Source organism: Capricornis sumatraensis, chromosome 17, assembly GCF_032405125.1.
Source record: "Capricornis sumatraensis isolate serow.1 chromosome 17, serow.2, whole genome shotgun sequence".
In the NCBI taxonomy this organism is placed as follows: Eukaryota; Metazoa; Chordata; class Mammalia; order Artiodactyla; family Bovidae; genus Capricornis; species Capricornis sumatraensis.
Genome location: NC_091085.1, coordinates 42,895,822 through 42,911,045, shown reverse-complemented (window position 1 = coordinate 42,911,045; position 15,224 = coordinate 42,895,822). Strand labels below are relative to the sequence as shown.

General features: G+C 38.7%; 1 protein-coding gene across 2 annotated transcripts in view; it reads right to left on the bottom strand.

Annotated features, from left to right (window-relative positions):
* Positions 1–15,224, bottom strand: part of TRPC3 (transient receptor potential cation channel subfamily C member 3) — a 73,420-nt gene that overhangs the window by 26,046 nt on the left and 32,150 nt on the right. For both annotated transcript variants that reach the window (XM_068989992.1, XM_068989993.1), the window contains exons 4-7: positions 8,442–8,606; positions 5,528–5,744; positions 3,576–3,809; positions 1,015–1,279 (exon numbers count right to left, since the gene is read on the bottom strand). In XM_068989992.1, the coding sequence (XP_068846093.1) occupies positions 1,015–1,279; positions 3,576–3,809; positions 5,528–5,744; positions 8,442–8,606 (881 nt within the window). The remainder of the gene's footprint in view (positions 1–1,014; positions 1,280–3,575; positions 3,810–5,527; positions 5,745–8,441; positions 8,607–15,224) is intronic.

Sequence of the window (15,224 nt, the reverse complement as noted above, 5' to 3'; positions counted from 1 at the left end):
TTTCCCCATCCCTTTTTTTTTTTTTTTTTTGAGGTAGAGTTGATGTACAACATTACATAAGTTTCAGGTGTACAGCACAGTGATTCATGATTTTTAAAGGATATGTTCCATTTATAGTTATGATGGAATATTGGCAATGTTCTCTGTGTTGGTCAGTACATCCTTAAGCCTATCTTACTCCCAGCAGCTAGGACGTCCTACTCCCACGCCCCTACACCGCCCCCTAACCGGTTTGTTGTTGTTATATTCACTAGTTTGCTCTATTTTTTAGATTCCACATATAAGTGCTATCATACAGTTTGTCTTTCTCTGTCTGACTTATTTTACTTAATGACTCCAAGTCCACCCACATTGTTGCAAATGACAAAATTTCATTCTTTCTTATGCCTGAGTAGTATTTTTTAATACAAATTTATTTATTTTAATTGGAGTTTAATTACTTTATACTATTGTATTGGTTTTGCCACACATCAACATGAATCCGCCGCAGGTATACACGTGTTCCCCATCCTGAACCCCCCTCCCTCCTCCCTCCCCGTACCATCCCTCTGGGTCGTCTCAGTGCACCAGCCACACACACACACCCCACTTCTCTATCCATTCATCTGTGGATGGAGACTTAGGTTGCTTCTGTATCTTGGAAATTGTAAATAATGACTCTATGAACATTGGGATGCACGTATCTTTCTGAATTAGTGTTTTTGTTTCTTTCAGCTATATACCCAGGAGTGGCACTGCTGAGTCATACGGCAATTCCACTTTTTTAAAGAAACCTCTATATTGTTTTCCATAGTGGCTGCACCAATTTACGTTCCCACCAACAGTGCACGAGGGTTCCCTTTATTCCATATACTGGCCAGCATTTGCTATTTGAGGCACTAACTGTTTTTAATGGATTTGTCATACTCTTAAAAGCATCTTCATTACAATTATTGAAAACAATTTTTTTTACTTCATCTAAACTTGTTAGCATTTCTGTTAATCATACTTTTTTTAGTAAAATGTTTTACTTACGTGGTAAAAGCAGCATTGACTTTAGCCCCAAGGTAGTAAGAATACAATATGAACATGCCAATCATAAAGGCAAGAAACACCATAATAAAGAGGACCATGAACTTGAATATGTCCTTTACAGTCCTTCCCAGAGAGATCTGCAAGGGGCCGAAGCTCTCATTCGCTGGGAGGATATAGGCGATTCGAGAAAAGCTGAGCACAACAGCTATGGCATAGAGGCCTTCAGATATGATCTGAGGGTCAGAAGGGAGCCATTTATCTCTGGCTACAAGAAGAGAGAGAGAGATTAAAAATGGAACTTTCTATTCACGGCTAACTACACAAAATACCTTAAACAGGATCTGACTTGTAGGTAGGTGGTTATTATCTCAGTTGAAACTACTCCACGTTTAATTAACTGTCCAGACACTATTTTTCATATTAAACTAGAAACACATGAATTGTACATTCATGTGGTTTCTTTTAACGGATGAAACACTATTAGAAAGATACAAAACAGACTTCACGTTGAGCAGAAACAGAATGAAGTACAAAAGATGAAAAAAAGAGCTGAAAATGCTTCATTAAGTTCACATTGTGTCCATGATGACAAAACAACTGATTTGATTGGTTTGTCCCCCCAGTTACCAGGTTTATCGACCAGGCATTTTATCATGCTATAGGCTCAGTTGGCACACATGTTCTTTTCCATATTTCATGGGGAAACTAGTTCATCTAACAGCTTATACAAGTAAAATATCATATTACAAAAAGTGAGAATGTCACTGAATCACAGTAGTGCTGTCAGCATCATGTCTAAGCAACATAGCTGGTCCCTGGAACGTATACAATGCTACTGAAGTGCAAAAATCTTGGAGACACATTCTAAATGAGGACCCCCAACACGCTTTTCAAGGTCACTTCCATAAGTTCACAGCAGACAACTGGATACTCATTTCTCTGGAAGATCACCTAAACACTGTGTGGTTAATTCTGTGCAAACTGGGTCACTCCCAGAAGGAAGGTGCATTGCACAAACTTCTGACAACAACAAAAATGAACACTTATTGGATGTTTAATACGTAGCAGACACTATGCTTTCAATGATCTTATGGATTTGAGGTAGTCACTCTCTTCTTAAAGATACAGAAATCAAGGCTTAGGTTAAAAACGTGATCAAAATCATCATAAGGAGTGAAGCCTAATTCACAGATTCCCCTTCACAGTCATAAACACACATGAGTAAATTTAAATAAAGAGGTACTGAACTAGTCATGATATCTGTTACACACAAATACAATCCAAGCTAATTCCTTAATTATAAATGGTATTCATTTATTCATTTGATCTGGCTTCACTGGTATATAAAAACCTTTGCTTGGTGACAATAAGAGATAATGTGTTTACATTTCACAGTCTGTAAAACATTAATATCTTCATTTATTTATTTATGTATTTAAAACCTTTTAATTTTACACTGGAGTATAAAAGCCAACAGTGTTGTGACAGTTCCAGGAGGTCAGCAAAGGGATGCAGAAATACATCGACACGCATCCATTCTCCCCCCAACTCCCCTCCCCTCTAGGCTGCCACATAACATTGAACAGAGTGCCCTGTGCTATACAGAATGTCCTTGTTGGTCATGCATACACCTTCATCTTAGAGCAGGCACCCAGTCTTCTTCAACAATGTTAACATGCTGCTGGTATGCATCACGATGTACTTATAAAGAGTCATTCCTCACAGTCAGAATGCATTGAAACTCTACGCCTAACTTTCCTTATCTGTAAAATGAGGCTTATATACTAACTGCTAAAGTCTTTTCCAGGTTTAAGATTTTGCAGCTATATGAAAATTAGCTCATCGCAGCTCCCCAGTTAGGCCTTAAGGGAAGGGAGGCTAACACTGTTTTACATCGGTGTGCAGTGGGCAGGGATGGCATCAGTGTCTGTGCAAACGGAAGGTCCCTGGGTATCTCCCTGCTCTCATAACCTAGAGAAGGCTGGCAGGAACCCCACCCCATGGTGTCCTGAGAAGCACAACATCCTCCCCAGCAATTCTGCTGGTTCTGCGAAGCTTACATGCTCGTCGTCACTTTAGCTCCTATTTCCTGCCTCTGCTGAATTTTTGCGCATTTCTGTTACAGCAGTTTTTAGCACTTTTTATTATTTTATCTCCTCTAACCCAAGCTCTCAGGGACTCATCTTTCACATTAAGCAGTTTATCAAGCTATTTTCTCCCCCTCATTACGACAATTCCATGTCCTAAGAATATTTAAGAGTAACTATGTTCTTTGGCTTAAAGGTGATTTTCTTCCACCTTGAAATACCTCCTTTTTCTAGATGTGAAAACTGAGGCACAGAGAAGTAAATTAATTTGAACAAGGTCACACAGCAAGGGAGAGTCAGTGTCTTGATATGAATCCAGTTTTATACAGCTCTAAAGTTCATGCTGTCTCCACTCTCTATATACTTTCAACATGCATTTCATATTAAACATACTCTTCAGGGGCATTTCCTTCCAAGATGTGGTTCCAATACCTTCTCCTGAGACATAAGAGGACTCTGCGCCTGATAACTTACCGTAAGTGAAATACTGTATCTCTGGTGGTAGCGTAACTTCACTGAGGTCACTCTCTTGAACATAACTGTCCACATACTGTTGTGCCTTTGTTGCCTGAAGGAAAGCCAGGAATCTGGCCGTGAAAGCAGCAATGAAGATGGAGAGCATGCCAAAGTCCAGGACGTTCCACAACTGCAAAATGTACTCCCTGGGCCCTTCCAGCCAGAGCTCCTTGCACTCAGACCACATCATTCCTGCCAGAACACACACGTTACAGACAAGAGTTTATATCTTGGATTGAGACGCTAAGAGTCCCCACCTATAAAATGCCCCGTGTGTAAAGCATGCCATTAAGTACCATAAAGCACTGACCTGACTATAGCCCATAGAAGTGCTGGGCAGAGTTACATGAAAGAAACTTTGACTAAAGGAATGATTCACTCCACCAAGTTAGATTTTGGTGAAATATAGTTATAAATGTGGCACCAGAAACGGTGCTACGCTTATGGGGGTAGGGAAGGAGGGAGGGAGGGAAATAAGAAAGGGTCTTCAAGTCAAATGATTTTGCCCCATGAAACACACGGAGGAAAGGAGAAAATTCATCTTTATAAAATGACAATGGTTAATTATCAAATAATGGTGATTACTGGAGAAATAAGCCCTTAAATGAGAAACCTACTATACACTTTTAACAAGAACAGTTTTCCAATCATCCAGGAACACTTCCCTCATTCCTCTACCCTCTTGTCTCATCTCAGCTTCATGATGAAAAGGTGAGGAATTCTTGGAAAATTAAGCAGGAGGCCCTAGGGCATTATGAAGAAACTGAAAGCAGAAAATATTCTGGGGAAAGAGGACAAAATATTTCAATTTAACAACTGTTTCCAGATGGCGCCAGTGGTAAAGAACCTGCCTACCAATGCAGGAGGCGTAAGAGATGAGGGTTTGATCCTTGGGTCAGGAAGATCCTCTGGAGAAAGGTATTATTCTTGCCTGGAGAATCCCATGGACAGAGGAGCCTACCAGTCCATAGGGTGGCAGAGAGTCGGACATGACTGAAGCAACTTAGCACACACACATGCCTGACTACGTAAGGGGAAAATACTATAGAGTTTTTAAAAGAAATGTAGTGGCTCAAAATAAAATTCATAAAACAATTACTTGACCCAGGTGAAGACCATAGGAGTTAATGAGAGGAGAAGCAACCCATTAATTCAGGAATTGAGATGATACCAAGAAGCATGCTGGGTGAAATAATACACAAAACTGACTTTGGATTCGTGATCAATCAATAATATGGTTTCAATCTCCATTTTTTAATCATATTGCTTAAAATGTTTACTTTAACATAGCTGCTGTTCAAAATGAGCTATTGTGGGACTTCTCTGGAGGTACAGTGGTTAAGATTCTGTTCTTCCAATGCTGGAGGCACAGCTTTGATCTCTGGTCAGGAAAGTAAGATCCCACATGCCTCACAGTTCAGCCAACAAAAAACAAAGAAAAAAAAAATCCCCAAATGGGCTATTGTGAGGTGAAGTAACAAACATTCCTAAAATGGAAACTCTCCTTAAAAAAAACTCTGAAACTAAAGCAATAAATGTTCTTTAGTCATCATTTAATGGCCACTAAGTTATTGCAAAACTACTTCAATTAAATGCTTGATCATCACAGTGAGTCACATTTTAAAAATTGCATTTTATTCAATAATTGAAGTTGGATTCTAAAACATGATATTAATATTAATGCATTTATAATTAGGCTCATGTTACTCATAAAATTTGTGTTTAGTGGTAAGGGATATCCGTCGGCATCATCAAGCTGCCAAATTATTCCATTACTTGCTATTCTCTTTATCGTACAATAGTGATGTTGTCACCATATAACATACCATAGAATTTTAAATAGAAAATGGCAATCATGATATAGATGCTATTTTTGGTAGAAATTAGAATACTCAAAATAAAAGGCTTACCAAGAACCCAGACCATAATGAGCATTTCAGTCCAAGTGAACTGTGTGGTTTTCACCCTGAAGATCTGTTTGGGATAGTCAATAACAGTGATGTTTGGCAATGTGGTGATTCCTTCAAATCTGTCTGAGGCGTTGAAAACAAGCAGGCCCAGGAAGATGATGAAAGAAGCAGCGTGTGCTACAAACTTCATAAAAGGACTTCGCAGAACCTTCCCCAGCTGTAATGAGGCCAAAAACAAAACAATCCAAAACCTTTAACTTTAGAAAATCTGGCTTCCACTTATGAAAGCTACTATATACATAGGATTTTTTTTAAAAAGTGAAGTGAGAACACTCAAAATTCTGCTTTTGTTCTGAAGAGCTAGCTACAAATTGTGAAAATTACTCCTTTTAGGGGATGTTTCCTTTAAGAATAATTTAAGAAGTCTTCAAACTGCATTGTTTCTAAATATCCAATTTGTCTTAGGATGTACTTCAGTCACAGATGCATTTCTGGAAATTACAAGGCATATACTTGTTATTCTTATTTTTATGTGAAAGACTATGCAGTGTCAAGGCTTTTAGAATCTAGAAAAAGAAACTGCAAATTTGTAATGTGTGTATTTTTTTGTAACTGAAATGTTATGAAGAGTTTGTAGACTCATTCATTTATAATTGAAATGTCATGATGTGTTTGTAGCACATTACAAACCCTTTGAAGATAAAAAATACTTATTACCATGAAAGTAAATTTTTGTTCTCACTTCTAAATATTCCAAAATCAATTTGTACTCTGTACAATATAAAAAGGCAAAAAATATTATAACCAATATAAATACTTTATCTGTTACTATCCAATAAAACAGAGAGATACCCAGTAATTAAAACCTCTAAGTAGGTTAACTTAATTAAAAGTCATCCCTGGTTTTGGAAAATCATATAACCAGTGAAACAGCATTTTTAAAACTCACTTTATAATGATTTTAAGGTAACTCTTTTAAAATCCCCTGTGACATAATGTCCTTAAGAGCTCTGTGTTCTACTGGAAGTAAAAAACAATTCCTCTGTTCCAAGGGTTTCTGCAGTCTAAGGATTAGGTACATTTGGTAGATTCATCAAATAAGTTCTCTATTCTCAGACCCTACTTTCCAACTCAGTGTGTGACCTTAAAAAGCACCAAGGTTCACACTTAAAAGGCTGTAACTTCAAACAAATGTTTTTGTATATCCAGAATCTTAATTTGATGTCAACAAATAACCAAAGAATGTCAAGCATTTCTGGGATTGGACATGAATGCACACAGACAAATGTCACATTTTCCATATTAGACATAGAAAAATAAACCACACATTTACATATCACTGTGCTGTTCCGCAGCTGCAGAGGGGGCATGTCCGGGTAGTTTATCCACAGCACAAAGTGATTTGCAGGGAGCTGCCAAGTCTCTTTTCCTCTAAAGGCTGATCTTTGAAAATGTTAAGTAACATGAAAAAAAAAGCAGTCTGCCTATCTTAAAAATGGGATACATGTGGAGAATTCTTACTATACCATCTTTTCACCACAGGATAAGTGGTGTATGGCAGGTATAAATGCGGGCTCCAGGAACAAATGAATTCCCTCCTTTCCTTTCTCTGTTGGGCAGAGTCCACACATCCTTAGCTAAGAGAAAAAAGAATGGACTTCAAGATACCTACATCAAACCCAATATGTTTTAACTGAGTGAGTGGCCCTAAGAGATACATACAAATAAACCCGACCTTTCCAATTCATTTCCCCCGGAAAGGGGACGTTATTTGAATGGGATACGATTTTTGCTTTAAATGCACGCTCTCTCCTTATCTATAAAGTTTTTAGTATTTCATGATTTTGTATTATCAGAATCATGATTCAAAACAAAGGAACTTAGTTGAGTGATCAAAACTGATCAAAATGACAACCTTTCTGCCTTAAACTACATGGGCAGCTCAATGATGAAGTGAGATGGATGAATATTCTCACATATATGGGCCTGAAGCAGGACTCTGTGGGGGAAGACAGTTAGAGAGATGACGGATTTCCAGGGTCACTCTTGAGTGGCCTTGATTCATTTGGCCTGAAACTGCCTCCATTTAAACAAAACCAGATTTGGGAATATAAAAACAGGATTAGAGGATCTCAGAACTGCTGCCTCTCCCTGGCAGTGCCCTTCATTAACGGAACACGGATTCTGTTAGCGTGACTCCTATTCCTGCCCACATCTTCTTTAAGGGATCTCTTAGGCACAATTAAATGGACTGTATACTGGCCAAGTTGAGAGGGGGATAAAGGTCGTGAACAAAAATGATTCAAACAAAACTAAGAAGATAGAGAATCTAAAAAAATCCAAAAGCCCCCAGACCCCAATTCTACACTTTTTTTTGGAATCTCCTAGGGGAACAAAGGGCTTGGGGAACCTGGTATGCGCTCTCTTGAAGACTTTGGATGATACCACTGTTCACAACCATGTTTCACACACTCGGTCTCAGATCTTTTTCACAGGTTCAACCAAGCTGCCTTTTCAGTTTTCAAGTTAACTGTCTCTTGGAACCACCGCAGTAGGGCGGTTCCTCTTCCGTAGGCCAGCCTGGTGGACTATTTATTAAGCCGGCAAATAGGACACGATTGCTCCTTCACAGAAGCAGCTTTTCCTCCTCCCTATCATTGTGGCCGGAGATTTTTATCTTAAAAGCCTAAGTATTATATGCCTGTGAATAGGACCTATCCCACCAGGACCAAATCCTTTTTCATCCCTTATTAGAACTAATCCAGTCATTAAAAAGCAGAATTGATGCTCTTGAGTCAATTAACATTCAGCTGCAAAACTGATAAGAGCCTTAAGCAGGAAGCTTTTTCCTTTTTCATCCTCAAAGGACATGGTACACCAACCACAGAGGAAACAGGGGTGGAAAAGCCGGTACCCTGCTGCAAGGTGCGATCCAGTAGCCGATGGCAAGAAACGGAAGGCCCAAGGCCACAACCAGCACCACCAGACACTTGATAGCTACCGTCTGTTCCCGCAGGCCTGAGAGGTTCTCGTACCAGATTGTCAAGAGCTGCTGCTGGCAGTTGGGGTGAGCCACGAACTGTTGGTCGGGACAGGGAGAGAGGAAGAGAGAGAGGTAGGTTACCATGTCATTGTCAACAGTCCAGCTACTCTAAAGCAGGTGCATCCTAGAGATATTAGTGCATATCTTTCCAGAATATAGGCATTGGAAGGTTCTGGCAATATTCTTTATCTGCCCTCTGTTTTTCAAACTTGCTTCAGAACTATTACATGAACTAGAGTGGAAACACAAATGATGTTGTTCGTCGTCATAATTCTTTCTGATAGAAACTCTCCATATTCACTGGAATATGGGTGACATGTGCTTTTCTTTGTGGAAACATGTCCCATCTTGCTGTCTGCCAGCTTACTTGTATTCAGTTCAAACTGGAAAAGAAATCGTTATTTGGTTTATTGGACCCTATGGCTAAACAAGAAATGTGTTTTTGTTTTGCGCGTGCACACGTGCATGCTCAGTCCTGTCTGACTCTTTGTGACCCCAGGGATCATAGCCTGCCAGGCTCCTCTGTCCATGTGATTTTCCAGGCAAGAATACTGAAGTGGGCTGCCATTTCCTCCTGCAGGGGGTCTTCCCACCCAGAGATGGAACTTTTGTCTCCTGCATCCCCTGCACTGGCAGGCAGGTCCTTTACCACTGTGCCACCTGGGAAGCTGGATTTATCGTTTCATGAGCAACTCCTCAACTGCTACATCTATGAAAAATGTAGACATGATGTGTCCTATGTGTATGTATGTTCCACCATAGCAAATATGCAAAAGATCTGCAAAAAGCCAATGAATTTCCAAATATTATGCTTAATCCACATTTGCTGTGCTTTATTCAAGGAGCAGGATGTATCTGTAAAAAGGTCCCTATGTCAAAAGGTGCCCATTTGTTGGATATGCCTTTCTTTAAAAGGCCAGGTGTACTTGCCCAAGCTTGGGAATTATTCAGGGTCACTCACAATTCAACTATGAGTGTTGATATATTTTTTAAAAAGAGTGCTTAGCAACACAAAAATCAAAGAATCACTATCTTCTATATAAATGCAATAAACAACAAAGAACCTGTTAGGAAGTACTCGTGAAATGCGAAATGTTTTTGCAAATTCTGAGATGCAAAGGAAGCAGCTGCAGTTCCTCCTAGGCATAGCATTCAACTCTAATCAAGTTCCAGGAAATTATCGGAATGCTTTTTAGTAACTCTAGGCAATTCTTCTAGTTACTTGGGTATTTATCAATAGCATACCTACAAGGAAATAAACAGGTCTTCACTCAGTGCTGTATAGTTTCCAATCAGCTGTTCTAATTTTAAAACAAGAAGAGAAAAAAAATAATAAAACCTCTTCCCCTAGGGTGGGCGGTAAAGGTACAATTTTCCCCAAATCCCCACTCTTTCTCCCAGTGTGCACCCGCCCTCCGGGAGATCCACTGACTTTGCTATGACAGCTGCCAACACTGTGCGGAGGTGGTGAGGATGAATTTACAAATATCAGGTTTGACATTCATAACTGAATTTTTCCCCCAATAACACAAACTAGTAGGATTGGGGAGGTTGAAACTACTAAGAATAAGGTCCAGTTTTTTTCTTTATTGCTTGATGAGTTCAATGCAAAGGGGCATATTTTATCTTGTAAGTTCCTTTCAATTCAGTTATAGAAATCCCAGATCCAGAGGCTCACAGGTTATTGCCAGCTTCTAAGCATATATTAGATCTTCTTCCCAAATTCAAGATTCAAGAATTCTTTCAAAGTTCTAATTTTTGAAAACAGTATTTCAAGACCAATGCAGCCATTATTTAAACTCATGATGAAATATAATCAAAGTTGAAGGCTTCCTGGGGGTCTGTGTAACAATTTCCTGGGATTCTTGCTGAGAATTTCTCCAGATTTCTACTTGTGCTCTGTACTCTACTGGACCGTTATATTCCTGCTTTACCCCCTCCTTCTCTGTTAAAAATCCTCATCTCCTCCATGGTTCTTAAATGCCTGTCTCATTCATTAATTCATTTTATTCTTTACAATGTCATAAATCCTTCATAGGTGCCAGGCGGGTGTTCAGTATTTGGTACAAGATGAAAAGGGAGCATCTGTGTTTCAGTAAGTCATAAATGGTCCCTGCTCTAGGGTACACAATAAGCTCTACATAAATGTGAAAAAGTTATTAGAACAGAGACTTGGAGTCCATGTACTTGCCAAGATAAACAATCAGCATTTAAAACAGTCTTAATTTTGGATTTTGGTCCAAATGTCTTGGGGTCTGGATGATCCCAAGTGGGATAGATGTAAATAAAAGGCAGTCCCGTGACTCCAGCCAGGCAGCTTAGAAATGGGATGGTACGTTCAGAGAAATCTACAGGTGGAGAATACAATGTCATCAAACCAGATTAACACTTGGGAAGTCAACATGCACTTTTTTTCTTTTTTTAATAGGTCAAGGTTTCTATAAAACAGAAAATCCACGTGAAGTTAAAAGACACTTGCACATGTGTTCATATGAAACTGATGGACACATTTCCCTTTTGTGAGTTTCCAGCTTTTCTTTCTTAGGTTTCAAACTCCTGAGTACAGAAATATTAATGTTATAGCATGGCTCCCTCTTCTTGCTCTCCATCCTTGAGCTAATCTTTACATTTAAATCTGTAAATGCTTTATGGCATTAATTATACTGTACAAGGTTTACAAAGCTCTAAAGACTTGGTGGAAATCAATCGTTTACACATGGCCTTATGGAAAGATCAATCTTTGACCTGGTGTGACTTGTACATTACAATGCAAACACTTAATATATGTTAAATACTAGCGAAAATCATGGTGTTCGTACTTCATTTATTATGCTTTAAAATTCAGCTTAAAATTAAGCTTTAAAATTCAGCTTAATTCAGGTGTATCTCATAGTACTAACTCTACCTTTTTATTTCTTTTTAAAAAATTTTATTGGAGTATAGCTGACTTACAATGCTGCATACATTTCAGGTGTACAGCAAAGTTAATCAGTTATACATATACCAATTTTTTCTTTTAGAGTCTTTTAAAAAATAATCTTATTTAGTTATTTATTTTTTGGCTGTGCTGGGTCTTTGTCGCTATGTGGGCCTTTCATTAATTGTGGTGAGTAGGGGTACTCTTTAGTTGCAATGCATGGGTTACTCATTGCATGTGGCTTCTCTTGTTGCGGAGCACAGGCTTCAGGACTTCAGGCCCATTAGTTGTGGCTCCTGGGCTCCAGAACACAGACTCATTAGTTGTGGCACACAGACTTAGTTGCTCCGCATCATGTGGGATTTTCCAGACCAGGAATCAAACCCATGTCTCCTATATTGGCAAGCAGATTCTTTACCACTGAGCCACCAGGGAAGCCTTTTCTTAGGTTCGTTTCCCATATAGGCCATTACAGAGTACTGAGTAGAGTTCCCTGTGCAGCAGTTTCTTATTAGTTATTAATATCTATTTAATATATAGTAGTGTGTATATGTCAGTCCCAATCTCCCAATTTATCCCTTCCCCCTCTTATCCCTGATAACCATAATCTTGTTTTCTACACCGGTGATTGAAATCATAATACAGCACCATACGGCATCTGTTGTTTCCTTTTAATCCACGGAAAGAAGTCACAGTTTCCTTCGATGATTTAAAATCCTAATACAAGCACACAAGGAACAGTTTTTAAAAGAAAATAAAACCAATATAATAGTAGTAAGTGAGGGCAAAGAAGCTAATCCCCTTAGGAGATGAGTTTTGCTGTTTTCAATGACTTCAAAATAGAGCAGCAACCTTTATCTCTTAAAACTGTTTTACCTCCTAAAAAACCTCTTTGTGCTGCCACACCAGTCATAGCAAGCTGAATAAAATTTGTATGCAGTTTCCTAACTTCAGTGGACCAATAAATTGAAACCATTACAGAAATAATACCCTTCTTTGAGGTTTTCTGATTTAAAGGGAAAATGCTTGACATACAAGAAAAATCTGTCTTTCAGTGGAATAAAACTACTGGGGCATAGAGAACAAACTTTATTCCCTGCCAAATAACTGATAGATTATAAACTGAGCCACCAATAGGGGCAGCTGATAAATTTCAACTTAAATAAAATTCACATTACACTGTCTTCTTTATCAAATTAGCTTTTCCAAGAACTATATTCACGGGAATACTGTTGTACAGAAACATGGTAGGAACACTCTGTTTTTGTTTTTATTGCTGAAGCCACAGTTTATAATATTTAAAAGCAAATATTCTTGTGAACAGAAACTAGGTCATTCAGTTTTTTAAAGTTCTTTGAATTGTGAAGAACTCTGCTGTACAGTAGAGACTGGCACAACATTGTAAATCAACCATGCTTCAAAAATATAAAAATTTTAAAAATCCTGAAAACTTATACTGTACATGTTTTCTATATTTCAAACCTACTAAGTACAAAATGCTGCTACCAGAAGCTAACCCGCTGTTACCTCTCCGTGCCTGGGCACACACCTGGCAGAGGTCTTACATGCAGAACCCATTCCCGCTCTGGTCAGCACATTCAGCCCAAAGTCTCTGTAGCGGATTTACCACTCTTTCATTGCATTGCTCAATTTCTGGACTTTCTTTGCACATTTTCTGCAAATACAGTGGATAATTTTAGGTGTCTATGTTGCTGCATATCTCTTTTCTAGATGATCTTTCCATAGTTAAACCTAATCTCACTGTTGGAGGAAATAGAGGAAGGAGGAAGAACTCAGGAAAGTTCTCGTCTTTCTCAAGAGCTTGATTTTCCAGATTCAATGATCCATCAAGTTCTGGTATCCTTTATCTTTGTCACAGGCTTCCTTACAGTAGACAAGGCTCACCTGAGGTAGGTAGGACTCCTGTTATTTCCATGGGTGGGTATGGATTGATATTAATCCACAAGTCAGAGGACAGAGGTACAGTCATAATTAGAGTTTGGGACTTCTGGGGGGCAAATAATCCATCACTCTAACTGGAAAACAACGAATGCTTTTGCCTAAAAGTTACTTTTCTTGTACTTATTTTCAAAACAACAAATTTCACCCTCCACTCTGTTCCATTCTCTTTTGTAGAATAATGTGTGTAACTACAAACAGTAACAACATTTACTATCTTTTAGTTGTATGATTTACCTTAGAGACCCCTCAGAAGTAACTCAGAGATGAATAATCTCCAACATCCACTCCCTCTTAGAGAATGTCTTATTGTTTGTCCCCCATCAGTACTATATGATTGCTCATTTCACTAAAAGCACTGAGAATTGCAATTTTTTATAATTTTTAATTTTTTAATAATGTGAGTGAGGGCAGATGGTATTTATATGATAATATGCATCTCATATTACTAGAGGGTTTGAAATTTTTAAATACATTTGTTAGCCATTTGAATTTTCCTTTCTGTGAATTACCTACCTATACAAGCTTTTGCTTATTTTTCTATAGACCTCTGGAAATTTTCCCTATAAATTTGTTTGTGCACTTTGGTTATTAACAGTATCATTCCCAGGATTTCCCTGCTGGTCCACTGGTTAAGAATCTGCCTGCCAATGCAGGGGACATGAGCTCAATCCCTGATCTGGGAAGATCCCCATGCCTCAGAGCAACTAAGCCCCCGTGCTACAACTACTGAACTCATGCCTTCCAGGGCTGATGCTCTGCAAAAAGGGAGGCCTGAGCACCACAACTAGAGAGTAGCCCCTGCTTGTGGCAACTAGAGAAAGCCTACATGCAGCAATGAAGACCCAGTGTGGCCAAAAATAAATAAACAATTTTTTTAAAGAGAAAGGAATGACCTGTTTAAAAAAAAAAAAAAAGAATATCAATCCTGTCTCTCTAAGTTATAGTATAGGAAAAAATTTTCCTAGCTCGCCCTTTACCTTTTTTTATGATCTTTTTGAGGTACAGAGGTTTTAAGTTACATATGGTCAAATAATTTATATTTTTGTTTTCTATTTTTTCTACTGCTTTTATACTGAAAAAATCTTTTCTCACATAAACGTTAAACTCATGTTCAGACTTCAATTCAGATCTTTTGTGTTTTCATTTTCTTGATTAACTGTCATTGAGTCTCTAAGGCCTGGGTGAACTCATAGTGATTCCTAGGGAAGACCTGAGCCCTGGGAACTCTGAGCTTAGAAAGAACTCAATAGACCTAGAATCACAATTGGAAGCAGAAATTGGAAAGATGATAGAAGAGACATCTTGAGTTTCTTGCTGCTGCTGCTGCTAAGTTGCTCCAGTCGTGTCTGACTCTGTGCGACCCCATAGACGGCAGCCCACCAGGCTCCGCCATCCCCGGGATTCTCCAGGCAAGAACACTGGAGTGGCTTGCCATTTCCTTCTCCAATGCATGAAAGTGAAAAGTGAAAGTGAAGTCGCTCAGTCTTAGCGACCCCATGGACTGCAGCCTACCAGGCTCCTCCATCCATGGGATTTTCCAGGCAAGAGTACTGGAGTGGGTTGCCATTGCCTTCTCCGTGAGTTTCTTAGGGGAATCTAAATAATTTAGCATTATATAAAACTGGTTTCGTTGATGGAATTATGGACTGATTTGAATAATTTGAATAATTTGAATAATTATGGACTGATGTTTATTACAAGGGGAAAAATTTCAGAACAAAGTATTTTGAAATCCCAATGCCATGCATGTAGCTATGCTCTATTTCAGTGCCATA